General features: G+C 49.3%; 1 protein-coding gene across 1 annotated transcript in view; it reads right to left on the bottom strand.

Annotated features, from left to right (window-relative positions):
• The window catches only part of LOC119970397 (transient receptor potential cation channel subfamily M member 6-like), a 282,278-nt gene that overhangs the window by 84,533 nt on the left and 169,997 nt on the right, over positions 1-27,748 (bottom strand). Inside the window, exons 23-26 of the mRNA XM_038804950.1 lie at positions 16,105-16,219; positions 10,194-10,393; positions 4,219-4,351; positions 815-2,007 (exon numbers count right to left, since the gene is read on the bottom strand). Coding sequence (XP_038660878.1) covers positions 815-2,007; positions 4,219-4,351; positions 10,194-10,393; positions 16,105-16,219 — 1,641 coding nt within the window. The remainder of the gene's footprint in view (positions 1-814; positions 2,008-4,218; positions 4,352-10,193; positions 10,394-16,104; positions 16,220-27,748) is intronic.

Raw genomic sequence — 27,748 nt, 5'->3', positions numbered from 1 at the left:
AATGCACAGTGTGAGACACCCGGACGTGGACAGCACAGGGTTCTGCAGCTGGTGGCCTGTGTGTGCAGGACACCAAGCTATGGCAGGCGGTATGAGTGTTGGTATGTGGTACAGAGTGTGGTGCGGGCAGACTGCTGGTTGGTGGGGTTCAGCTGCCCTCGAGGTGGCTGGATGGGTTTAAGGGAGTGTGAAACGGGCGAGGTGCCTGGGGCACGGAACCGGTGGCTCAACCGAGTTGCCCTGAGGAGATCATGCAGTTTCTTTCTGCACTGCTGTCCGGTCCTCGCGTTGGGACCCACGGAGCTCACGGCCTCTGCCACCTCCACACAGGCCCAGTTGACGATAGCGGATCCGCAAATCTCAGAGCTGCTTTCAGGGGTGCCATCTTCTTGGCTGGAATGAGAGCGTGTAGGGAGGGCAGTGCTTATATGCAGCTACAGCTTATAAGGCTCTTGAGTGCCATTCCTTTAGCGGCTGTGCGTTGGAATTGCACTAGTTCTACATGGCACGAGCGCTGGTCCATAGCATGTCCTGACTGGCTCCGACAGTCGCCACATCGGGACCGTGGAACACCCAGCATCATCAGCAATTGTGTCTCAAATGGAGAATCCAGCCCTAAGTGGCCCAATTCCCATCACAAGGCCACATACCTGCACTCCCCATTAAAATGTTCAATTAAAGCATTGTTTGCAATATGGATTGACATATATAGGACGCAAATTGTTCAGAAATCACTATTTAATTTAGCTTATGGCTTCTTGAGGTTATAGGCATTTTCCCATTAGTAATATTGCAAAATATAATCTAAAAAAACCTTTTAATTTGCTTCTGCTCCAGAGATTTTCTTCCTTTTGAATCCCGAACCTGAAGCTGTTTCTTCGGGAAGTTGAACTGTTCCTTCTCAGTGGATTTATCCAGTAGGAAATGCTGTTATACTTTTGCTTGGAAAGACAGTCAAAGTCGGCACTGGTAAGTCCACATCTGTCCGAGCTGCATGAAAAGGAATGAGACTTTCTGACCCGGGAGTGGTATGATCCATCATCCCTACAGGTACAGTCAGTATTGAATAAAGAATGCACACATTTTTTATTTTGATTCTCCAAACTGGCACTGAAGATCCCTGGCTCATCATCTTCATTGAATGCCCAGTTGACATAACCACCTTCAAGCTCCTCACTGTGATTGCCTGATAACAGGGAAGCATCAATAACAATAGGAGAGGCTAGCAGGTTCAACGAAAGTTCATCTAATCTCCCATCAGTCGTAGCAGGTGGCATATGAATAACATCCCAATGTTTACCATCATCTTCTGCCTTATTCTGCTCAGTGGGCATCCTTTGAAAGCTGTGTTGTACTGGTGTGCGGCAAGGGCTTTTCTCTCGCTTCCGAACAACTGAGTTTAAATCAGTCAATGTTGGAGTGCTTGGCAGTGACAAGTTAAAACGGCGTTCTATACACTTAGGACTTTCAAGGGGTGAGGGGACTAGGAATAACTGTCCATATTTATGAGGTGATGTGGGCTCAGATAACATCTCTGACATGACTTTATCGCCTTCCAACCCTTTTTGCATAAGACATGTTCGGTTAGCAAATAACTCGTGTTTATTCTCATTCTTCTTTTCCAATTTAGGTGATTCAGCTACAATGTTTGAATTGTGATAACATATTGAAGGCTTGCGGCCGTTTGTTAAGTTCCGAAGTAATGAAGGTGGAGTGCTATAATAATTTTGCTTTGTTTCAGCAGAAAAACTGTCCAAGGGATTCAGGTGGATCACATTGCTCCAGCTGTGGGGCAGCTTTCGAAAGTCATTGCTTTCTGTGTTGTTCCCTAAGAATGCATCGTCCACTTTTAAACTATCCACAGCAGAGATAACCTTTAGGGTGTCCACAGTCAAGGCTGAGAGATCCTGCAGATGCCCAAGTTGGCTGTCCAAACTGTGCAAAGATTCCTTGACGTAATGCACTTTTTCATTTACTTCTTTCAACTGCATTGCCATTTCTTCAACTCTGGAAAATAAGACACATTTCACCCATTTTAATTCCTTTAAGTTGTTGCATTTTCTGAAACATCCAATTACAAATTTCCAGCTGAGCTACTTGGAATGTTAAAGGGACTATATCAAGGCAAGTTGTTGTTGTTTGGTTCTCAAACTGCCAATCGTCTTTATTGTGGTAATTAGTCCAGTGTCAGGGGTTTTGCAGTTATACCCTAAGCAGATGGCAAAAACATATATTGCCTGACTGCAGCACCAATTCAATCAAATGGTATCCTTAATTTGTTTTGTTCTAAACAATTTTCTAATATCTATAGTCACTTCTCCAATTTCTTGTTTGTTCTTCCTGTAAAACATATTTTTTTGATTGAAAGGAACTCTATGAAGAGTATGTTGTTGCTGCATTATAAAGACTGAAGGCTGATTGAGAGCAAGCAATAAAGTTGGGGTTATAAAAATTCTCTGCATTTCAGCTTATTCCCACTGCGATGCAAACATGAGTACATCAGGAAAGTCAGAAATTAGGTACACCAGATTCTGACCTAGCAGTGACTCTGTTATAGTTTTGTGATGGCCAAACCTTTGCTTACAAGACCATTGCCATCAGGGAACTTGCTACTATGGGAATTCCTTCAGAGCAGCCTGGCATATGGTATACCTGATCGGACTGTACATATATGCTGGTCCACGAGAAGACATGGAGTCCAACTGAAGTACAAGGTGTAACCGGAGAGAATTTTGCAGGATTTGAACTTGAATGCCTTGCTCGCTCATATAGTATACTTCTGTGCAAGGTAGTGCAATTATTCAATATTTCATCCAAGTGCCAATGTGGAACAGAATTAATGCTAAAACCACAATTTCTTTATTCAATGTGACAACTTAATTTCCTACAAGTTTTATGCTCACAGCTTTTCAGCGAAAATGCATTGTGGTATAATTTGAAATCAGAGTGGGAAATAGACACACACACAAGCAATCTGCTTTAATGAATAGCAAGAGGATTGACATATAGGATAGTTTTAAACTCATTTGAAGGATGTCAGGGACAGAAGGGTCCTGTCAGGGACATAAGGGTCCTGTCAGGACCATGTAGAGTCAGCCAGTGTCTACACAGCAGTTAGCCTCTGCATTCGCAAAATTTGGAATAAACTAAACTCATCAGAAGGTTTTAAATTGCTTTTGTTTCAAAAAAAGTAAACTTCACCAGTTAGACAGAAATCCCCAACATAATAAATTTACTCTTTGTCACATGAAATACAGAAACCTTGTCCACAAATTAACTTAAACCTCACACATAGTGGGGGGCAGCAGGGTAGCATGGTGGTTAGCATAAGTGCTTCACAGCTCCAGGGTCCCAGGTTCAATTCCCGGCTGGGTCACTGTCTGTGTGGAGTCTGCACGTCCTCCCCCTGTGTGCGTGGGTTTCCTCCGGGTGCTCCGGTTTCCTCCCACAGTCCAAAGATGTGCGGGTTAGGTGGATTGGCCATGCTAAATTGCCGTAGTGTCCTAATAAAAGTAAGGTTAAGGGGGGGGGTTGTTGGGTTACGGGTATAGGGTGGATACGTGGGTTTGAGTAGGGTGATCATGGCTCGGCACGACATTGAGGGCCGAAGGGCCTGTTCTGTGCTGTACTGTTCTATGTTCTATAGTAACCAGCTTGCGCATCTTTGAATATCTTACTGTGTTAAATCATCTTACTATGTTGGTAATGGTGTTACAATGGGTTAGCATACTGCCCTTTCACCTTTAAGCCATGGGTTGAAACTAATGGATGAACATATCCTCCCATCAATGAATGAGTTTACAGAGTCTCACTCAAGTTCATAATTTAGCTCAGTGGGCTAGACAGCTGGTTTGTGATGCAAGGCCAGCAGCGCGGGTTCAATTCCTGTACCAGCTTACCTGAACAGGCACCGGAATGTGGCGACTAGGGGCTTTTCACAGTAACTTCATACTTGTGACAATAAAAGGTTATTATTATTGTTATTTTGGTGCCATTCAAGGACAGTGTAAGAAGGCTGAGGGTAAAGCGTGGCAGTATTGTAATGGTACTACAGAGGGTGCTATTCTCAGGTTGAAGTCAAGGCATATTTTTGGAGTAGGCTTGAGTGAGCATTATTCTAAGGTTGGCTATTCTCCCGTGACCTTGGAGTAATTCCTGACACTAGCATTCCAAACCTTAATAAGCATAAATACTGTTGGAAAATTGCTGCAGATTTACCTTTCAGTTGTTACTCTAATTCTTTCGTTGTCACTTGTATAAAGATTTTCATTCTTCTCATGAAAGTATTGCTCCACACATAGCTCTTCAAAGTCATGAAGCTTTTTCAGCTCCTCCTTACTCAGATACAATTCTATTCAAAATAAAATGGTGATTTTCACTTATTTCCTAAACTGGTTAAAAAAAAATCAACATTGAACAGGTAATTCTTTGATAAAAACCTATTTATTATTTCCTTTATCTCCTGGTCTTCGAACACCAGATATCTTATGGAACTGCTGTTTAAATAACTGCCAGGGGACCTGCTTCCAAGTTTCTAACCACAATGTTTTATAGGAAGCTGCAGCCACTATACATGCCTCCCTCCCATCTCTATGACCAACAAGTTGTTTCTCAAGTTTTCAGTTTCTGCATGAGCAAATTGACTGGGGTTACACTGCCCGCGTGATATTCCTTTCCATTGAAGTCACTGGATCCAAAACAAGTTTTCTGCTCGTGCCCAAAATACTTATGACAGTAGCTTTAATATTGACCTCACTGCCCACACAACATGAGCTACTATTCACACAGGAAGCATTTCTCTTACTTTCATGATAGATCACAAATATATCGATGGTCTTAAGTGACTTCAATGAAAAGGTCTGCATCATCAAGAGTATCAAACCTTCTGCCTCTTTGAATTAAAGATTCAATGTTGTTTTACATGTACACTCACTTTGTTCTAATACTCGAAGATGTTTCCAATTGTCTACATTTCTTATAAATATCCGACAACTGAGCATTCCCCTCAGTGTCCAATAGAGGGCACCAAACTAACATCACTGATCAGCAGAACGTTTTATGTCAATTAAACTGAGTTCAATTGGTTAAAGTAACAGGCTGTAAAAAATCTGCAGTGTACTTCTTATGTAATTAAAATTAGGATCTGCTGGAAACTAGACTGGAAATTGAATACCCTTGTGTTGTAGAATTCGGCCTTGCAGGTTAGAACCATTCACTGTCACTTATGAAGATATGCCATGAGTTCCCATTCCCGGGCTTTCAAAGAAATCCAGTTTTATAGTCAGTAAAAGTGCACTTGGACAGACAGGGTATAAATCTGGTCCCATGGGCAGATATGGAGACCATTTAGGGGTCCAGATCGGGATCGTGGTCTGAGCCCCCAAACCAAAAGGGGCACGTCCTTAAACAATTAAAATCCGAGCCCAAGGAATGGAGGCCATGGAGTTAATTTTCACTTTGGACACTGGATGAAAACTGACGGCTGCGAATTAGTAGCCTGTTGAGTAACCCACCCAATTCTCCATTTCAGCATGTAAAGGATCACAGGCAGGTACAAGCTGCAGCTTGTTAGGGCTCCAACTATTTTGTTCAACAAAAACAACCAAGTAAACAAAATGAAATGAACTGAGGGACAAATTAAAGGAACAGTCCCTTAAAGGGAAACCGCCTTAAACAAAAAAACAAATCACAAACAAAACTCAAAACATTGAACCAAAATGTGATTAAAGGGGTCGATAAGGCATCCCTGCGGTGCCCAACAAGCACTGAAGGTCACAAGGGTGACCGTGGACACCGCATGCTCCCTCTCCAGGGACACCTAACTGAGAAGAGGGGCCAGACAACCCCCTCGGTCGCCCGCTACCAGGCCCCGGAGCAGGTTCACGAGGAGGTCCTCCTCCCTACCTGTCCCTGTCCTCACCAGGTGCCCGTGGATCAGGAGCATGGGGCTAAAGTGCAAGCAAAACTGCAACAAAAGATTTTTAAAATAATTGAATATGAAGTGTAGCCTCTAACAACCTCTATGAACATGGTCCATGGACTCCACAAGACTGGAAAAAAGGCAGGTATCGTGGGAGTCTGTGAACCAGTGTAACCAACAGTTGTATGGTGCTGCTGCATGCAACACCCTCCACCAAGTCCCCGATGATAAGGGGGAGGACTACACCATAAAGGGACCTTGACTGGGGACCTCTGCCGCCGGACAGCAACAAGGCGTGTCAAGGTGTGTCCGGGGCAACTGGCTATGGCAAGGAAGCAAAGGGTGTGCAGCAGCAGTCCATACAGAAAACCCCGCCGTGCACTACGAAAGGGTAAAGGGCACTACTGTGAAGCAGCTCAGGCTGTAGGGCTCCGGATCCCAAGTTGGGGGTGAGGGGGCGGGGGGGTTTGGGCCTTGGGACCAATATGAAATTCCTTCCAATCCGGAGCCCGCTCAGACAAGGGTCCACCGCACACCAGTGTCTCCTCAAGACCACAAGTGCTGCTGGGTCCGAGCGCGACCGTTTTAAGGTCATGGATGGCACTGCTCGCGAGCTGGACACTCACCACCGCAGCATTGCGCCAACTCGTGATGTGTCATCCAGCTTACTCCTCATCTCCAATCCTGGACACTTCAGCAGCCACAGCCTGACCCTCCGCCAGCCACCAAAAGTGGTGTTGGTGAAGGTGCGGATTCCTGAGCAGCGGCTCCCTGACGACAGCCGCTACTCCAGATGGGGGAGAGCTGCAACACTGGGCAACCATGTTCCATAATTTAAGAATGTCCTGATAAAAGACAGGTAATGCCAGCAAAGAGTTTTGAAGGCCTGTCTAGTCTATGAACAAGAGCCGCATATCATAGTTCAGGTTGTGCACCTGGCGGAAGAAATACATCGCCAGGGTAGACCATCTGGAAGGAGGCTTGAGATAAAGGTATCGCTGCAGGGTCTGAAGGCGGAAGGTCGCCACGTGGATGTTGAGTATCACCAGCGCCTGACCACCGTTCCCAAGCAGGAGATTTAGAACCTCAACATCGACCCAGTGCAGTCTTCTCTGGATGTTTGTAACAAAACCTGAGGGAGGGGTCAAATGACCAGCCAGTACCACAACATGGAGGCAATTAGCTGATTTATGACCAGGACTTGGGCCCTAAAAGACAGCACTTGGAGCAGTCCTTTCCAGCATTTCAGGCAAGGGCTGACCTTGGCCTCCAGCTCCTCCCAGGATTCCCCAGCCAGGAAAAGATGGACTCCCAAATAGAGGAGCCTGGTCTTGCTCCAGGTGAAAGGCCTGAGCTCCTCCGGGAGGGTGTCCACCTACCATGGACCGACCAGGAGCCCAGGGCATTTGGCCCAGTTGATCCTGGCAGAGGATGTGGCAGAGTACACAGCCTGGCACACGAACATCCCCCTCAGGTCAGTGGGGTCTGTGAACTTAAGGACCATACCAACGCCCGGCCCGCTCAGAACCAATCCCGAAACCTCTTCTGCAAGAGGCACAGGAAAGGCTCCGCGCAAATGGAATAAAGTTGGCCAGACAAAGGGCAGCCCTGTCGCACTCCTCTCCCAAAGCAAATGGGCGCTTCCAGGAACCCGTTAACATTAGCAAGACACTCTGAGGTGGCGTATAAAAGCCGGACACGAGTGACAAAGTGTGTCCCGAACCCGAATGCCAGCAGAGTTCCAAATAGGTATTCATGATCGGTCCCGTCAAATGCCTTCTCCTGGTCAAGAGACTGGAAGGCGCTCAACAAACCAGACCTCTGGGAATGATGAAACAAAAGAGAAAATGCTGGAAAATCTCAGCAGGTCTGGCAGCATCTGTAGGGAGAGAAAAGAGCTAACATTTCGAGTCTGATGACTCTTTGTCAAAGCTAACAGGCAGAGAAAGTAGGAAATATTTATACTGTCGAAGAGAAGAGCAGTATTCCTTCAGGGTAGGCATTCTTGGAAGAGAGGTGGCAGTGAGTTAAACGCTGGATGAAAGCAAATTACTGCGGATGCTGGAATCGGAAATGAAAGAGAAAATGCTGGAAAATCACAGCAGGTCTGGCAGCATCTGTAGGGAGAGAAAAGAGCTAACATTTCGAGTCTGATGACTCTTTGTCAAAGCTAACAGGCAGAGAAAGTAGGAAATATTTATACTGTCGAAGAGAAGAGCAGTATTCCTTCAGGGTAGGCATTCTTGGAAGAGAGGTGGCAGTGAGTTAAACGCTGGATGAAAGCAAATTACTGCGGATGCTGGAATCGGAAATGAAAGAGAAAATGCTGGAAAATCACAGCAGGTCTGGCAGCATCTGTAGGGAGAGAAAAGAGCTAACATTTCGAGTCTGATGACTCTTTGTCAAAGCTAACAGGCAGAGAAAGTAGGAAATATTTATACTGTCGAAGAGAAGAGCAGTATTCCTTCAGGGTAGGCATTCTTGGAAGAGAGGTGGCAGTGAGTTAAACGCTGGATGAAAGCAAATTACTGCGGATGCTGGAATCTGAAATGAAAGAGAAAATGCTGGAAAATCACAGCAGGTCTGGCAGCATCTGTAGGGAGAGAAAAGAGCTAACATTTCGAGTCTGATGACTCTTTGTCATCAGACCCAAAACGTTAGCTCTTTTCTCTCCCTACAGATGCTGCCAGATCTGCTGAGATTTTCCAGCATTTTTTCTTCCATTTCAGATTCCAACATCCGCAGTAATTTGCTTTTATCCTCTGGGAATGATGGGTGAGGTCCCGGACCAGATGCTAATTTACACTACTGATCCTTCTTACCGATTAAACTCATTTATAAATCACAGTGCCAACTTCAAACCACAGCATTGGGAGCTTTGAGCTCCATAATGATTCCTACAATTGTTCACTCTGCACTGCAAGTAAAAGATTAAGAAGACTCCAGCTACTAATATGTGAACAGAAGCTTTAATTTGCACAGATGCACCAATGCAAAAAAACAGCATTGTGTGCATCAAAATAAAAACACTGCAAAATCAGAATTGATCCTGCATAGAACAAATGTACTGCTACATAAAGAAGAACAGGGACAGTGTCTCCACTGTCTCTGCCAATAACACTCACATCATTCATCATTGTGATAAAAAGCAAAATACTGTGGATGCTGGATATTTGAAATTAAAACAGAAAATGCTGGAACAATGCAGGTCTGGCAGTATCAGATTCTGCACAAACCCCTGTGAGCATCAACAGAGCCGAGGTGGAAATGGTTAGCATTTTCAAATTCCTTTTTTTTTACAAATTTAGAGTACCCAATTCATTTTTTCCAATTAAGGGGCAATTTATCGTGGCCAATCCACCTATCCTGCACATCTTTGGGTTGTGGGGGCGAAACCCACGCAAACACAGGGAGAATGTGCAAACTCCACACGGACAGTGACCCAGAGCCGGGATCGAACCTCGGACCACGGCGCCGTGAGGCAGCAGGGCTAACCCACTGCGCCACCGTGCTGCCCTAGTTTCAAATTTCTAGACATCTCCAAAAATCTGTCCTGGTCCACCCACGTCGACGCTACCACCAAAAAGCACAACAACGATTATATTTCCTCAGAAAACTAAAGAAATTTGGCAAGTCCACATTAACTCTAACCAACTTTTACAGATGCACCATAGAAAGCATCCTATCTGGCTGAATCGCAGCCTGGTATGGCAACTGCTCGGCCCAAGACCGCAAGAAACTTCAGAGTTGTGAACACAGCCCAGTCCATCACACAAACCTGCCTCCCATCCATTGACTCCATCTACACCTCCCGTTGCCTGGGGAAAGCGGGCAGCATAATTAAAGACCCCTCCCACCCGGCTTACTCACTCTTCCCACTTCTTCCATCGGGCAGGAGATACAAAAGTCTGAGAACACGCACGAACAGAGTCAAAAACAGCTTCTTCCCAGCTGTTACCAGACTCCTAAACGACTCTCTTATGGACTGACCTGATTAGCACTACACCCCTGTATGCTTCACCCGATGCCGGTGTCTATGTAGTTACATTGTGTACCTTCTGTTGTCCTATTATGTATTTTCTTTTCATGTACTTAATGATCTGTCGAGCTACTCGCAGAAAAATACTTTTCACAGTACCTCGGTACACGTGACAATAAACAAAATCCTAATCCTATCTGTGGAGAGAGAAACAGAGTCAACGTTTCGATTCCACATGACTCTTCCTCAGAGCATTATTTCAATATTGGCGTTAGAACATATTTAATTACTTACTTAAACCAACATCCTCATCTTCTTGGTCCACCTCATTTTTTGCTCGCCGTTGGTAAATTCGACTTATGAGCAAAGCTACATGACTGAAGATAATAATTGGCGGTGGCAGCCATGGCTTTTCACGGTAGGTCATAATGTAGCGGTAACGATTGTATTTCCAAAGTCTGTTGGACATGGATTTCATCTCAAAGTACACATTGCTGGAGAAATAATGAGAACTGTTAAAGCAGTGAAAAGTAAAACTTCTTGTTGCATCCAATATGAATGTACCTAAACTCAGATTTAACTACAATAAAACCCAAATAACTCTATCTTGGTAAAGTAGCCTCTCACTTCAAAATTGCTTTTCTGTAGAGGCTTTTAATCTATCAAATCAGGTGCATAATGGACTGTTGACACCATAAATTGCTGCACTTTTCATCCACTTGTCAAGTTTTTTTTCTATTACTGGAGCTGTTGCCAATCTCTTCCACTAACACTGAACTTGGTGTGGTAGGCAAATTAGGGGTATCGTGGTACCTAGGTGGGATGCACCTTATACTGTAGTATGAGTGGTAGAACCTGCCTGCTGGTTCCGCCCAGCAGGGGGAGCATAAGAGTCTGTGTTGCACACACAGCAGTCATTCTGTACCGGAGCTGCTGGGGTAACTACTTGTTCATTAAAGCCTTCAATTGGACTACAATCTCACTTCAGTAGTGATTGATCGTGCATCACTTGGCAAAAGAGGATCCACGAGGACAGAAACGGGCTCCGCATGATATCAAGTAATATGCAAAGTTTTCTCCTGAAACATCATGACACAGACAGATCTACTCTACCAGCAACAGATAACTTGTACTGAAGTAAAGCTGGCCAAGGTTCAAATGGAAAGCCATCTTCCCACGTCCTTGTATGGTACTGAAAACAGGCTGAGAAGATAGACATGAGCCAGGAACAAAAACTGTCTCATGAGGCCCTGGTTGGAATCGATACTAGCCATCTGCAAAAGCACTCAAGTCAATGTATATACTTGTTATCACCATATGGACTTTGTGATTACCCACTCCAAAGACTATGAATATGTAACAAACCTCCAGACACAAGTGATCAACTTTGCAGCAGGACGAAGAACAGACAAAAGAAGCCATCAGAGTTCTTTTGGTCAGACAAGGGAAGTTTCAGAATACAATGGGGCTTGATTGAATCACCGTAAATAAACAGGAGTATCCTGTCTTTCCCATTAACAAGTTAGGAACTGGCTAGGACATGGCCAGTGGTGGGTGTATACCTATGACACAATCCTAGCTTGCTAGTAAAAAGAAAGGAACATTGACCTGGGAGTCCCCCAGGCACAACCATCGCAAGAAGAAGAGACCCTGGGTTTCGAACCCAGAGAAGACATCAACATCGAGTAATCATGGCCTGCCAGCCTCCTTTATTAAGTGCGGCTAAAACCCAAAGCTCAGCTGTGACTCTGAGTCAAATTTTGTGGAGTAATAGAATTGTGAATAAAATTGCGTTAAATTGTGAACCTGTATTGTCCTTCTTCATCTCGCAAATAAGGGCACCTGGGTAAAACATTTGTGTAAGTAAACGGTTCGACTGTATCAGAGGTTTTAAAGGTACAACACTAGACATAATATTTACAACCAAGTGAGTTGTTGCTCTACAAACAGTTCTGATGAAGGACCATCAACCTGAAACATTACTCTGTTTCTCTCTCCACAGATGGCGACTGATCTGTTTTTAGCATTTTCTGCCTTTATTTGTTGTTTACAGAGGCAGCATGACAATGATGGATTCAATATTCAACAAAGGCAATAACCTCTTCACTTCCCTGGCTGACCAACAGCAGCATTATGAGAGGGGAGCCTAACTCTGCAGGGTTATTAATGTTTCCAGAGTCCAAGGGAACATTCGTTACACCCAAGTTGGCATTAGAACATAGAACATAGAACGATACAGCGCAGTACAGGCCCTTCGGCCCTCGATGTTGCACCGACATGGAAAAAAACTAAAGGCCATCTAACCTACACTATGCCCTTATCATCCATATGCTTATCCAATAAACTTTTAAATGCCCTCAATGTTGGCGAGTTCACTACTGTTGCAGGTAGGGCATTCCACGGCCTCACCACTCTTTGCATAAAAAACCCACCTCTGACCTCTGTCCTATATCTATTACCCCTCAATTTAAGGCTATGTCCCCTCGTGCTAGCCACCTCCATCCGCGGGAGAAGGCTCTCGCTGTCCACCCTATCTAACCCTCTTATCATTTTGTATGCCTCTATTAAGTCACCTCTTAACCTTCTTCTCTCTAACGAAAACAACCTCAAGTCCATCAGCCTTTCCTCATAAGATTTTCCCTCCATACCAGGCAACATCCTGGTAAATCTCCTCTGCACCCGTTCCAAGGCTTCCACGTCCTTCCTATAATGAGGCGACCAGAACTGTACGCAATACTCCAAATGCAGCCGTACTAGAGTTTTGTACAACTGCAACATGACCTCATGGCTCCGGAACTCAATCCCTCTACCAATAAAGGCCAACACACCATAGGCCTTCTTCACAACCCTATCAACCTGGGTGGCAACTTTCAGGGATCTATGTACATGGACACCGAGATCCCTCTGCTCATCCACACTACCAAGAATTTTACCATTAGCCAAATATTCCGCATTCCTGTTATTCTTTCCAAAGTGAATCACCTCACACTTCTCCACATTAAACTCCATTTGCCACCTCTCAGCCCAGCTCTGCAGCTTATCTATGTCACTCTGTAACCTGCAACATCCTTCCACACTGTCTACAACTCCACCGACTTTAGTGTCGTCTGCAAATTTACTCACCCATCCTTCTGCGCCCTCCTCTAGGTCATTTATAAAAATGACAAACAGCAACGGCCCCAGAACAGATCCTTGTGGTACGCCACTCGTAACTGAACTCCATTCTGAACATTTCCCATCAACTACCACTCTCTGTCTTCTTTCAACTAGCCAATTTCTGATCCACATCTCTAAATCACCCTCAATCCCCAGCCTCCGTATTTTCTGCAATAGCCGACCGTGGGGAACCTTATCAAATGCTTTACTGAAATCCATATACACCACATCAACTGCTCTACCCTCGTCTACCTGTTCAGTCACCTTCTCAAATAACTCGATAAGGTTTGTGAGGCATGACCTACCCTTCACAAAACCATGCTGACTATCCCTAATCATATTATTCCTATCTATATGATTATAAATCGTATCTTTTATAATCCTCTCCAAGACCTTACCCACCACAGACGTTAGGCTCACCGGCCTATAGTTACCGGGGTTATCTCTACTCCCCTTCTTGAACAAAGGGACCACATTTGCTATCCTCCAGTCCTCTGGCACTATTCCTGTAGCCAATGATGACCTAAAAATCAAAGCCAAAGGCTCAGCAATCTCTTCCCTGGCTTCCCAGAGAATCCTAGGATAAATCCCATCCGGCCCCGGGGACTTATCTATTTTCACCTTGTCCAGAATTGCCAACACTTCTTCCCTACGCACCTCAATGCCATCTATTCTAATAGCCTGGGTCTCAGCATTCTCCTCCACAATATTATCTTTTTCTTGAGTGAATACTGACGAAAAGTATTCATTTAGTATCTCGCTTATCTCCTCAGCCTCCACACACAACTTCCCACCACTGTCCTTGACTGGCCCTACTCTTACCCTAGTCATTCTTTTATTCCTGACATACCTATAGAAAGCTTTTGGGTTTTCCTTGATCCTACCTGCCAAAGACTTCTCATGTCCCCTCCTTGCTCGTCTCAGCTCTCTCTTTAGATCCTTCCTCGCTTCCTTGTAACTATCAGATGCCCCAACTGAAACTTCATGCCTCATCTTCACATAGGCCTCCTTCTTCCTCTTAACAAGAGATTCCACTTCTTTGGTAAACCACGGTTCCCTCGCTCGACCCCTTCCTCCCTGCCTGACTGGTACGTACTTATCAAGAACATGCAATAGCTGTTCCTTGAACAAGCTCCACATATCCAGTGTGCCCAACCCTTGCAGCCTACTTCTCCAACCAACACATCCTAAGTCATGTCTAATGGCATCATAATTGCCCTTCCCCCAGCTATAACTCTTGCCCTGCGGGGTATACTTATCCCTTTCCATCACTAACGTAAAGGTCACCGAATTGTGGTCACTGTTTCCAAAGTGCTCACCTACCTCCAGATCTAACACCTGGCCTGGTTCATTACCCAAAACCAAATCCAATGTGGCCTCGCCTCTTGTTGGCCTGTCAACATATTGTGTCAGGAAACCCTCCTGCACACATTGTACAAAGAATGACCCATCTAATGTACTCGAACTATATCTTTTCCAGTCAATATTTGGAAAGTTAAAGTCTCCCATAACAACTACCCTGTTACTTTCGCTCTTTTCCAGAATCATCTTCGCCATCCTTTCCTCTACATCCCTAGAACTATTAGGTGGCCTATAGAAAACTCCCAACAGGGTGACCTCTCCTTTCCTGTTTCTAACCTCAGCCCATACTACCTCAGAAGAAGAGTCCCCATCTAGCATCCTTTCCGCCACCGTAATACTGTCCTTGACTAGCAGCGCCACACCTCCCCCTCTTTTGCCCCCTTCTCTGAGCTTACTAAAACACCTAAACCCCGGAACCTGCAACAACCATTCCTGTCCCTGCTCTATCCATGTCTCTGAAATGGCCACAACATCGAAGTCCCAGGTACCAACCCATGCTGCCAGTTCCCCTACCTTATTTCGTATACTCCTGGCATTGAAGTACACACACTTCAAACCACCTACCTGAACACTGGCACCCTCTTGCGAAGTCAAATCTGTGCTCCTGACCTCTATACTCTCAATCTCCCGTACCCCAAAACTACAATCCAGGTTCCCATGCCCCTGCTGAATTAGTTTAAACCCCCCCAAAGAGCTTATCTCCTCAGCCTCCACACACAACTTCCCACCACTGTCCTTGACTGGCCCTACTCTTACCCTAGTCATTCTTTTATTCCTGACATACCTATAGAAAGCTTTTGGGTTTTCCTTGATCCTACCTGCCAAAGACTTCTCATGTCCCCTCCTTGCTCGTCTCAGCTCTCTCTTTAGATCCTTCCTCGCTTCCTTGTAACTATCAGACGCCCCAACTGAAACTTCATGCCTCATCTTCACATAGGCCTCCTTCTTCCTCTTAACAAGAGATTCCACTTCTTTGGTAAACCACGGTTCCCTCGCTCGACCCCTTCCTCCCTGCCTGACTGGTACGTACTTATCAAGAACATGCAATAGTTCCCCCCATTCACATCACCGTTCACAAAGCAGTGCCATATCTCAAAGGATGGGTTGCTAATCTATGACATATTCCGTCTCCACTGACTCAGGCAAATATTGGGCATTTCCTGGCAAGACAGGGTGCCAAATCGGGAATTACACCAGTAGCAGCTCCACTGGATGGATCATGTGAGCTGAATGGATGACGTCCACATCCTCAAAAACATGCTCTATGGCCAACTTGCTATCGGCACGAGATCTGTGAAGTAAGGATGTCTGCATGCAAGACTTTAAGTTAACCAGGGTCGGGGTCAATGCTGCTGATTGGAGTTCCTGGAGACAACTAGAACGACAGATCCCAAATTGTGCACCCAAGCAACTATCATACATTTTCATACAAAATGCAAAGTTCATACATTTTCAGTCCTATTAACCTAATTATAAATTGGAGTGCATCCCGATAACAAGAGTATAAAAGATCTTAATTTTCAGTCAACTCTCAGCCTTAATAATAGTGACACTGAATCTTACTTTTCAGGCCCATGATTGTCTCAAGGATTGATATTTTTTCTACATAAGATGTATTTCCACAATTTAATAAACCTTGCGCTACAAAGGAGAGATAGTTCACCCTCTTTTTCTAAGTGGTTCTTACTTGAATAAAGCGATGAGTAGGTTGACCAGTATAATATATTGCGCAAACAGGTAAACTGCCTGAAGAAATGGATTAAGAAATGAACCAGGAGGGCAATCTGCATCTTCTTCACAAGCTGCAATTATAAAATAACAGCAGGTTAAAATAATTTATAAATGTTGTGCACTTCTCTGTTCTCTGTTGATATAATGAACGTGATTTAACGGAAACATTTCTAAGTGTCGTACTGGGCGCAGTGGGTGTTTCTCAATGGCTGCGGTGGCGAGATCACGGCCTGTACTTAATGGCCTGTGTGCCAGAAATCAATCCCCCCAAGCTTCTCACCATTACTAGCTGTCTTGCCGTCTGATTCGGCAGACTCATGCCTCAGTGTCGCACTAACAAATGGGAGCTGCTTTTAAGCGTTCCCTCACCACTTACTCGCTGTCAACACACAATGGTGGCACAGTGGTTAGCATTGTTGCTTCACAGCACCAGGATCCCAGGTTCAATTCCCAGCTTGGATCACTATCTGTGTGGAGTCTGCACGTACTCCCCATGTCTGCGTGGCTTTCCTTCGGGTGCTCCGGTTTCCTTCCACAAGTCCCAAAAGATGTGCTGTTAGGTGAATTGGACATTCTGAATTCTCCCTCTGTGTACCCAAACAGGCGGTAGAATGTGGCAACTAGGGGATTTTCACAGTAACTTCATTGCAGTGTTAATGTAAGCCTACTTGTGACAATAAAGATTATTATATTATTATATACACAGATCTGCTCCTCGCTTTGACGATGTCGACATGGCCAGACTCCTCAGCACCATCAATGAGGGTCAGCGCATCCTGTTTCCCTGAAGGGGTTGGAGAGCCAGCAGTAGGGCAACCAATTCTGCCTGGGAGGCACTGGCAGTCAGCATGGGCATCATGACAAGGAAGACCAGCATCCAATGTTGGAAGAACACCAACAGCCTCCACTGAACTGCAAGGTTGGTCCCCCCCCCCCCCCCCACAAATCACTGGCTGACACCTCGCACTCTCCCCACCCGATCTTAGTGCTTGTTCATTGGCACCCCTCCCCGGCATCCGCCAGCATAACCCTTCATGCCCAGTTGCAGCACCCACACATGCCACCTTTTGTAGATTTTCCTGATCCATCAAGAGCGTGGCTTATAAAGCCCTCTCTTTGTCCCTGCAAGAAAATAATTCCCTCAATAAGCAGGAAAGGGCGAAGACAGTTGGGGGGGGGGGTACAGAGTACCAGAGATCCCAGACCTCCCCCTCTATGAGGAAGGCGCCCTGGAAATCGAGGGGTTGTCCGTGGAGAGAGTAGACACCAACAGCGAGGTTTCCCTGCACCACAGAGGTGAGGATGCACTACCCCTTCACCCAGGTGACCCGTCTCGGGTGTGTTGTTCATGTCAGGTAAGATGATGTTTCCCTCTCACTGATTATAAGTCCATTGTCTCACAGGATCTCCATCTGATGGACTGGGCCATCTCTCGTCACCCTGCCACCCAAAAGACCACCTCAGAGGAGAGCTCCAAGGAGACCACTATCGAGGTGTCACAGCTACCAGCCCCACCTTCCACCAGTGCTGAGTAACACACCTTGGTGGATGACATTAGTGGACAGGCTTCTGGGGCACAATCTGGTGAGTACCACACAGTTGCTGATGCACATCAGGTGGAGGCAAGAACATCCTAGGGAATCAGCAGTCGGAGGTCTGCTGGATTCCAGGAGTCAGCTGACCCATGGTCAGGTGCCGGGGCTCTGGACAAGGTTATCCCTGAGCTGATGCAGACTCTATGACACAGCCATGGATTCAGGAGGGGACGTCAGTGACATTTCAGTGAGTTCATAGCCAATTGAAGGTGTCCCATAGGCTACGGGCGCAGGAGATGACGGCAACAATGCGTGGCATCGAGGCCAACACTGCTAGGGCAGCAGCCGCAGTGGAAACCCTGGAGCACGTGGTCAGCATTTTGAGTGGTGGTGTCCAAGCCCTGGCTCAGTCCATGATGACCATGGCTGAGGGCCTCGAAATAATGTCCCAGTCGATCAGGGACATGTCCCAGATGCAGGTGGACATTGCTGAGGCACTCTAGAGCATGGCCTAGTCAATGAGGAGAATCACTGAGGCCATCAACACCATGGTGTGGACAATGGAAAGTCTCAATGGAAAGACAATGGATTGTTCCCTTACACTCCGGGGGGGGTTAGGCTGTCAGGAGGGGAATTACTCACCATAGTGTTCCTAGCATTTGACCTGCTCTGATAGCCATGGTATTAACATGGCTAGACCAGTTCAGTTTCTAATTAATGGTAACCCGTAGGATGTTGATTGTGGGGGATTCACCAATGATAATGCCATTGGATATCAAGGGATGGTGGTTAGATTCTCTCTTGCAGGAGATAGTCATTGCCTGGCACTTGTGTGACACACACATGTAATTTACCACTTGTCAGCCCAAGCCTGGATATTGTCCAGGTCTTGCTGCATTTAGTAAAAAGTCTTACAACACCAGGTTAAAGTCCAACATGTTTGTTTCAAACACTAGCTTTCGGAGCACTGCTCCTTCCTCAGGTAAATGAAGAGGTATGTACCTCTTCATTCCTCTTCATACCCCTTCATTCGCCGGAGGAAGGAGCAGTGCTCCAAAAGCTAGTGTTTGAAACAAACATGTTGGACTTTAACCTGGTGTTGTAAGACTTCTCACTGTGCTCACCCCAGTCCAACGCCAGCATATCCACATCATTGCTGCATTTAGACATGGACTGCTTCATTATCTGAAGAGTCGTAAATAGCGCTGAACATTGCGTCGCCATCTGTGAACATCCCCACTTCTGACCTTATGATGGAAGGGAGGTCATTGATGAAGCAACTGAAGATGATTGGGTCGAGGACACTACTCTGAGGAACACCTGCAGTGATGTCCTGGAACTGAGATGATTGACCTCCAACCACCACAACCATCTTCCTTTGTACCAAGTATGACTCCAACCAGCAGAGAGTTTTCCCTCTGATTCCCATTGACTCCAGTTTTGCTAGGGTACTTTGATGCCACAAATGCTACCTTGATGTCTAGGGCAGTTACTCTCACATCAGTTCTGGCATTCAGCTCTTTTTCCATGTTTTAACCATGGCTATAATGAGGTCAGGAGCTGAGTGACCTTGGCGCAACCCACACTGAGCGTCTGTGAGCAGGCGTGATAGCACTGTTGATGACTTCTTCCATCACTTTGCTGATGAATATGTACTGTGAAGAAGGAGGCCATTTGGCCATCGACTCTACACCGACCCTATGAAAGAGCACCCCAGTTGGCCCACTCCCTCGCCCTACCCTGTCCAATCCCTTTAGCCCCATGATACCATCTAACCTTTGGACACTAAGGGACAATTTAGAACGGCCAATCCATCTAATCTGCACATCTTTGTACTGTGGGAGGACATGGGAGCACTGGAGGAAACCCACACAGGCACAGAGAGTATATGCAAACACCATACAGACAATCACCCAAGTTGGAATTAAACCCGGATTCCTCGTGCTGTGAGGCAGTAGTGCTGACCAACTGTGCCACCATGCCACCCTGATTGAGAGTAGGACGGTAATTGGCTGGGTTGGATTTGAACTGTTTCCTGTGTACAGGACACACCTGAGCAATTCTCCATGGCAAGTTCTGGAGCACAAGTCTTCAGTATTCCTGCCGGGATATTGGGTCCATAGCCTTTCCAATATTCAGTGCCTTCAGCCATTTCTTGATATCACATGGAGTGAATCATATTGTTTGCAGACTTACATCTGTGATACTGGGGACCTCTGGAGACCGGGATGGATCATCCACTCGACACTTCTGGCTGAAGAGTGTTAGGTACACTTCAACCTTGACTTTTGCACATATGTGCCGGGCTCCTCCATCATTAAGGTTGGGGATATTTATGGAGCCTCCTCCTCCAGTTTAATTGTCCACGACCATTCACGGCTGGGTGTTGGACAATATGTTGAGCATATTCTGTGCCCTTGCCACCCTCAGTGCTTCCTCCAAGTGGTGTTCAACATGGAGGAATACTGATTCATCAGCTGATGGTGGACAGTACGTGGTAATCAGCTGGAGGCATCCTTGCCCATGTTTCCTGAAGCCATGAGATTTCATGGAGTCCAGAGTTGCTGCTGAGGTTCCCAGGGCAACTCCCTCCTGTCTGTATACCACTGCGCCACCACCTCTGCTGGGTCTGTCTTGCGGGTGAGACAGGACATAATCAGGAATGGTGATAGCTGTGTCTGGGGCATTGTAAGGTTAGAATTCTGTGAGCATGACTATGTCAGGCTGTTCCTTGACTAGTTTGTGAGACAGCTCTCCAAATGGCACATGCCCTAGATGTTAGTGAGGAGAGGTTTGCAGGGTCGAGAGGAATGGGTTTGCCATTGTCGCTTCCGATGCCTGGTTCGATGCCAGTTGGTCCGTCCGGTTTCATTGCTTTTTCGTGTTTTTGCAGCTGTTGAATATAATGGATGGCTTGCTGGGACATTTCAGAAGACATTTAAGAGTCAACCATATTGCTGTGGGTTTGGAGTCACATGTAGGCCAGATGAGGTAAGGGTGGCAGATTTTATTCCCTGAAGGACATCAGTGCCAACGAACGAGCCAATTGTGCTGGAAAATCTTGCTCCGCACACTCACCCCCAACCACGTCAGGAGCCCATAGACCCCAGACCCGTGCCGGGAACATTATGGAGACCGTGCTCTGTTGCCCTCCCCTGATCCACACACTCATCCTTTGTCGTGAGGATATCCCCAGTGCTTTAGCGCAGCTCGAGTGTTTGATTGTTGGCTGTTGCCTCTATGGTTCTGACGCTTCTGGAGGTCAGGCAAACTGTTCAGGCTTCAAAGATTGATTGAAATGTGACACAATTGACATGGCACATGTACCCATGAGAGGCCATTTGAGAATATTTTGTTTATTAAACTGTCAGCTGTAACAAAGATTTGAAAATCAATCACGTAATATTCCACATATCGCACTAAACATTAAACAACAAGGAAATGTCACCATTCCACATTGGTATCGATACAAGGCTATATCAGCTCATTTTCACAACAAAAACCAAACATCAAGGGCGAAATTCTCCGCACCCGCGGAAAGTCGGCAAACGGTCGTAAAAATCGGGACCGTTTTACGACGGTCGCGAAGGCTTCATTTCCCGACCGATTCACTTCCTGGAAATGGGCTAGCAGCGCGGCCGCGTCAATTACGTGCGTGATGACGACGGAACGCGACGACGACACGAACCCGCCCATGTGACGCCGCCCGACGCCGTAAAAAGGCGCGGGCGACCACAGAATCTGTCGGGCAGGATGTCGGAGCCTAGGCGAGCTGCTCCTCGCTTTATTGATGCAGACGTCGAGGCGCTGCTCGATGCCGTGGAGCAGAGGAGGGGCATCATCCGCCCGCGGAGAGGGCATCGCCAACCTGCCAGCACGGTACGCCAGGCCTGGCGTGACGTGGCTGCTGCCGTCAGTGCTGTGGGGCAGACCCCTCGCTCAGCAGAGCAGTGCCGAAAGAAGCTACACGACCTCACCAGGTCTGCCAGGGTAAGTGCCATGAGGGTGCCCCCTAGTCACAACCATCCCTCCCCCTTAACTGCCCGGGGGGGGGGGGGGGGGAGAGGGATTGGGGCAGAGTTATTTGAGGGTGGTTCACAAAGTTGTCACAGACCCAGCGCTCTGGCCCCGAGGAGAGATGCAATCATCTGATGACAACTTGCCCCCCCCCAAACTGTGCCAGTATCAGAACGGACTGCTGATACCTACCGTTTTGTAATGATCTACCTATGTTCCCTCCCCCAACAGGCCAAGGCCGGTCATAACCACCGTGAGCGGCACAAGACTGGAGGGGGTTCGCCCAACATGCACCCCCTCAGCACCTTTGAACAGAGGGCACTGGACCTTGTTGGGGGGTCTGCCACCCGCGATATCGCGCAATGCGAGGTTGGCGGAACTGCAGCAAGTGAGACAACCCTCCCAGACAAACACCCCCCCCCCCCCCCCCCCATCCTCTGTCCCTTCACACACCCTGCCCACTGGGACACCTCCCCATCCTCTGTCCCTTCACACACCCTGCCCACTGGGACACCTCCCCATCCTCTGTCCCTTCACACACCCTGTCCACTGGGACACCTCCCCATCCTCTGTCCCTTCACACACCCTGCCCACTGGGACACCTCCCCATCCTCTGTCCCTTCACACACCCTGCCCACTGGGACCGTCCATCGGCCTGCCGAGCAAATCGAAATAACCCGTCTCATTCTCTTCCCTAGGACGTGATGCCGAACGACCAGGGCCGTCTGGCTGCAGACGGAGACAGGAATCTGCCGCCACCTCACCCGGGGCCTCACAACAGAGGGTGCCCGATCAGCGGGCAGCCCTATCCGCCCCAACCCAATCTGCGGACCAGGACGCACAGAGGGTTCGAAGTCCACCACCGCCACCAGAAATGGCCAGGGACAACACTCCTGTCGCTGAGCAGCCCCACACCATGGACGAGGACCTAACCATTGAGAGCGTCGGGCTTGCGGCACTGCTTTCTCCCACCACGTCCATCATCCCAGAGATACACACCCCGGCGGGCCTATTTAGTGATGAGTCTCCTGGGGCACAGTCTGGTTGGCACATCACAGATGAGCAGGTACAGCAGGTGGAGGTCGGAGCAACAGAGGGCCCGGACTCGCGGAGGCCAGACCAGGCCCAGGATGCAGCTGGCTCCCAGACGTTTTCTGAGTTCCTGGAGTTTATCAACCCACCCGCACAGCCGATGCCTCAGGAAACCCAGGGAAACAATGACGGGATGAGGGCTTCCTTCCAGACTCTGCAGACGCTGTTAGAGGAGTCGAACCGCGTCCAAGAGCAGGGAGTGGTGCCGCTCATGGCAGAGACCCAGTCCGACACCGCACGGGTGGCATCCGCGGTGGAGGCAATGGGTCAGGTTATGCAAGACGTTGGGGTTAATGTGCACGCGTCATCCTCGGCCCTGGACAGGGTTGCCCTCTCACAGGCAGCAATGTGCCAGAGCCAAACCGACATTGCCGGCGCCCTGCGGGCCATGGCCGAGTCTCAGCAGGTCATTGGCCAGTCGCAGCACGCCATGGCACAGTCCCAGCAGTCGATAGCACAGTCCCAGCTGTCAGTCGCGGAGACCATCAACCGCCTGACACATGTGCTGGATGGCGTCGTGCACACACAGGTTGAGATCGCACAGTCCCTGGCGGGAATGTCTAACTCCCTGGACTCCGTCTCTGCAAACCTTCGGATCCTGGTGGATACCGTTGCAGGCCTCCAGGACTGGCAGCGCCAGGTGTCGGTGGTGCGACGGGGAACCTCCCCACTCGCACCTCTGTCCCAAAGTGAGGCCCGGGGGCCACCGGGCTCCCCGAGGGAGGAGGAGGTTTCGGGGCCCGTCCCATTAACTCCATCACGGGACGTCCCGGAATTCTCGGCCTCCCCCCGTCCCATCCCTGGTGCATCGGGTGGGCAGCAGGCAGAGCAGGGTGGCACAATGTCACCCGAGACGCCCGCAGAGCAGCCTGGCCCATCAAGGCCGGGTCGCCCCAGGAAACGCATAGCCAAGGAGAAACGAGTCGAGGGGGGCGATTCGCAGCAATCCTCCTCCACTCCTGCTGTATCATCTGGGGATTCACTTAGACGTAGTGGTAGGGCCCGTAAGGCAACTAAGATAGACACTGAGTAAGTTGGCACGGGTGAAGGGCACAGTTTAGTTGTAGGGGCTAGGGCACCTGTAAATAATTGTTAATATTAAACGCACTGTTCCACCTTACTTGTAATACCGTGTGATTGTTCCACAGCCACAGGAATCGTGATGGTGACCGAGTGTCGCTGGGGGTGACGGGTGGTGAAACCTCGGTGCCGGGTGTGCAGTCCCTGCCCCTACCCCCCTCCCACAGCTAGCCCACGCGGGCACGTGATGGAGTGTCAGTGACGAACTCAGCGGCCACCAAGGTGGATGGTTCAGCTATTGCCATGGGTCAGACTCTCTCTAACGATTCTGAGCTCACAGCTCTTCGCAGAGCGGGCTGTCATCATTCCACATGGCACTGATCACACCCGCTGACACCGCCATCAATGTTGTGCCATTCGGTCTGTACCCAGTGATAAGCGTCATGTCGAAGTGGAGCAGTGTACACTGAGGGGGGGGGGGGGGGGGGGGGGGGTTGTGGTGGTGGCAGTTGTGTGGTGACCCTCTGCATGACTAGCGATGCAGGTGGTGGTTTGGTGTTCATCGGGGACGTCACATGCGATGCGTGAACCGTGCTGCCACCATGGCGTCGCGTGCCCGCCGTCCTTGCCGGGTCCGTCGTGCCGCCTCCTGGACATCACCAGCACCTGGGTCGTGTCTGCGTGCTGCGCCCGCCACTCCGCCAGCGTCCTCCTCCTCCTCCTCCTCCTCCTCCTCTGTGCTGGCACCACTGCCACTAGCTTCTCCCTCCGCCTCCTGCAACAGGTCATCTCCCCTCTGCATCGCGATGTTGTGCAGCGCACAGCAGACCACTACAATGCGAGCGACCCTGTCGGCCTGGTACTGCAGGGCCCCTCCGGAGCGGTCCAGGCACCTGAATCTCATCTTCAGGAGGCCAAGGCAGCGCTCCACCACACCCCTGGTTGCTGCATGGGCCTCGTTGTGTCGTGTTTCCGCATTGGTCTGAGGCCTCCGTATAGGCGTCATCAGCCAAGACCTCAGCGGATAACCCCTGTCACCTAGCAACCAGCCCCTCAGCCGGGGGGGACGTCCCTCAAACATCGCAGGGATGAACGACTGCGCTAGTATGTAGGAGTCATGCACACTCCCTGGGAACCTTGCACAGACGTTCATGGACCTCATGTGGGGGGGTCGCATACCACCTGGACATTAATGGAGTATGTCCCCCTCCTGTTTGTGAACACGTCCCTGTCCACAGCAGGCGGGCGCATGGGGACGTGAACACAGTCGATTGACCCCTGAACCCTCGGTATCCCGGCCACACTGGCAAATCCACGGACTCGTGAGTCTTGACTTGCTCGGTCCTCAGGAAAGGTGATGTAGCGATCGGCGATGGCATAGAGGGCGTCGGTCACATCCCGGATGCACCTGTGCACCGATGACTGGGAGATCCCAGAGACGTCCCCGCTCGGAGACTGGAAGGAGCCGGTAGCATAGAAGTTCAGAGCGACCGTCACCTTGATGGCTACCGGGATCGCGTGTCCTCCCCCCGTTCCACGTGGGGCGAGGTGCGACAGGAGTTCGCAGATATGTATCACCGTCTGCCTACTCAGCCGGAGTCTTCTCCTGCAGGTGATGTCCGGCATTGTTAGGAAAGAGACCCGGACACGGTACACCCTCGGCTTTGGTCGTCGCCTCTGACGCCGTGGCTGCACCCTCACTCTCTCCTCTTCCTCTTCCTCCTCCTCCTCCTCCTCCTCCTCCTCCCCCCCCCCCCCCCCATGCTGCTCGACGACTGGCAACTCCTCGGATCTTCCCTCTGCTGCTGCAGCTGGCCCTGCAGCCACTGCGGGTTGTGGGTGTGGATGCTGCTGCATCTCCAAATCCAGTAGAGCGGCCCCATCCACTGCGCAGAACATAGCCGTTCTGTTCCCATGCATCGTGCTAACCTACAGAAGGGTGGTAGGAGGCAGAGAAACGGGACATGTTAGACGGACGTTAGTCGACACCTCGGCAGCCGCCAGCCATGGGATACCAGTGTGTCCCGGTGGCCTGGTCGCGCTGCTGACACGCGGTCAGCCTAACCCCTGGTCACTTTCTGCATCCAACGGCCAGTAAACTATGGCCTCCTCACGGGTGCGTCAGTGGCCTGTGGCCGGAAGCCACAGGGGAACCAGCGGCCGTGTCCTCGTCACCTGCACACCATGGCATGTTGGCAGACATTTTGTTACGGGGTTGGACGGCTCACTCTCTACCTAACCCCCCCCCCCTCCGTCGCCCCCCACTGCCCCCTCCGTCTCCCCCACTGCCTCCCCCGTCTCCCCCACTGCCTCCCCCGTCTCCCCCACTGCCTCCCCCGTCTCCCCCACTGCCCCCTCCGTCTCCCCCACTGCCCCCTCCGTCTCCCCCACTGCCTCCCCGTCTCCCCCACTGCCTTCCCCGTCTCCCCCACTGCCCCCTCCGTCTCCCCCACTGCCTCCTCCGTCTCCCCCACTGCCTCCCCCGTCTCCCCCACTGCCTCCCCCGTCTCCCCCACTGCCCCCTCCGTCTCCCCCACTGCCTCCCCCGTCTCCCCCACTGCCTCCCCCGTCTCCCCCACTGCCCCCTCCGTCTCCCCCACTGCCTCCCCCGTCTCCCCCACTGCCCCCTCCGTCTCCCCCACTGCCTCCCCCGTCTCCCCCACTGCCCCCTCCGTCTCCCCCACTGCCTCCCCCGTCTCCCCCCCACTGCCCCCGTTCTGGACCCCCTCCCGTTCCCAGGGATGCCTTCCTCGTTGTGGCCAGACTCGAGCGGTGCGCTGAACGGTGCGCTGAGCGGTGCGCAGAGTGGTGCCCTGACCTCCTCCAAGCAGTCGTCAGCCAGGCCGACTGGTTGACGAATTTAAAAAGCAGGTGTGTTTCACGACGTCCAAACAGGGCGCCATGACGTCGGGACTTCGGCCCATCCGGGCCGGTGAATAGCGGGGGGGCTCTCAGTGGCGATTCTGGTCGTGTCAGGGGCGGGAAGGAGGCGTTTGTCGGGAAACGCGACTCCGACAATTTGCGGGGTTCGGAGAATAGCGGGAGGGCGTCGGAACAGCGTCGCCGTAAAAATTTCCGACGCCCGCTATTCTCCGACCCGTCGTGAGTCCGGAGAATCTCGCCCACAGTATCACCACTTGCAGGTTCCTCAACAGACACGGAGGAGAAGCTGGAGAATGTGTTATCATATCCAGAACTTTGGTGTAGAAATGATCTGTCCATCAATGTGTGACTTGTTCCACGTATCAGTGCCATTCTCTGTACAGCTGTGTAGACCCTTCCACACAGCCCAATAGCACCAAAACAAATCCTGTCATCCACATATTCCACTGGCGCTCAAAGTGCAGTTGAATAATAATAAGCATCTTTATTATTGTCACAAGTAGGCTTACATTAACACTTCAAGTAAGTTGCTGTGAAAATCCCCTAGTCGCCACACTCAGGCGCCTGTTCGGGTACACTGATGGAGAATTCAGAATGTCCAATTTATGTCCAATGACAAGTACGGCTTTCTGGACTTGTGGGAGGAAACCGGAGTACCCGGAGCAAACCCATGCAGACATGGGGAGAACATTTCCGCACAGATAGTGACCCAACCCGGGAATCGAACCTGGGTCCCTGGCACTGTGAAGCAACAGTGTTAACCACTATGCGACCATGTTAGTAATTGAGTTAGTAATGTGTTATTGGTGACTCTAGTGTTGCTGGCGTTAAGGGAGATGTGTGTTGGTGCGTACCCGAATATGGAGCAAAAGATTTATACTGAACTCTTGTGGTCATTGTGAGCAAACAACCCACAGGAAGTGTGCATCCTTTTACCATGTTTTCATGGCCTTATCTTTTCCTTCCTTATTCTCTGGTGTTACGCATAGAGGCATCAAGTTGAGCTGAATGATTGTGTTGAACCAACTATATTGCTGTTCTCCTGCTCCTCTC

The sequence above is a fragment of the Scyliorhinus canicula genome, chromosome 8, assembly GCF_902713615.1.
Source record: "Scyliorhinus canicula chromosome 8, sScyCan1.1, whole genome shotgun sequence".
NCBI classification, from domain to species: Eukaryota; Metazoa; Chordata; class Chondrichthyes; order Carcharhiniformes; family Scyliorhinidae; genus Scyliorhinus; species Scyliorhinus canicula.
This window is presented reverse-complemented; position numbering and strand designations above follow the sequence as displayed.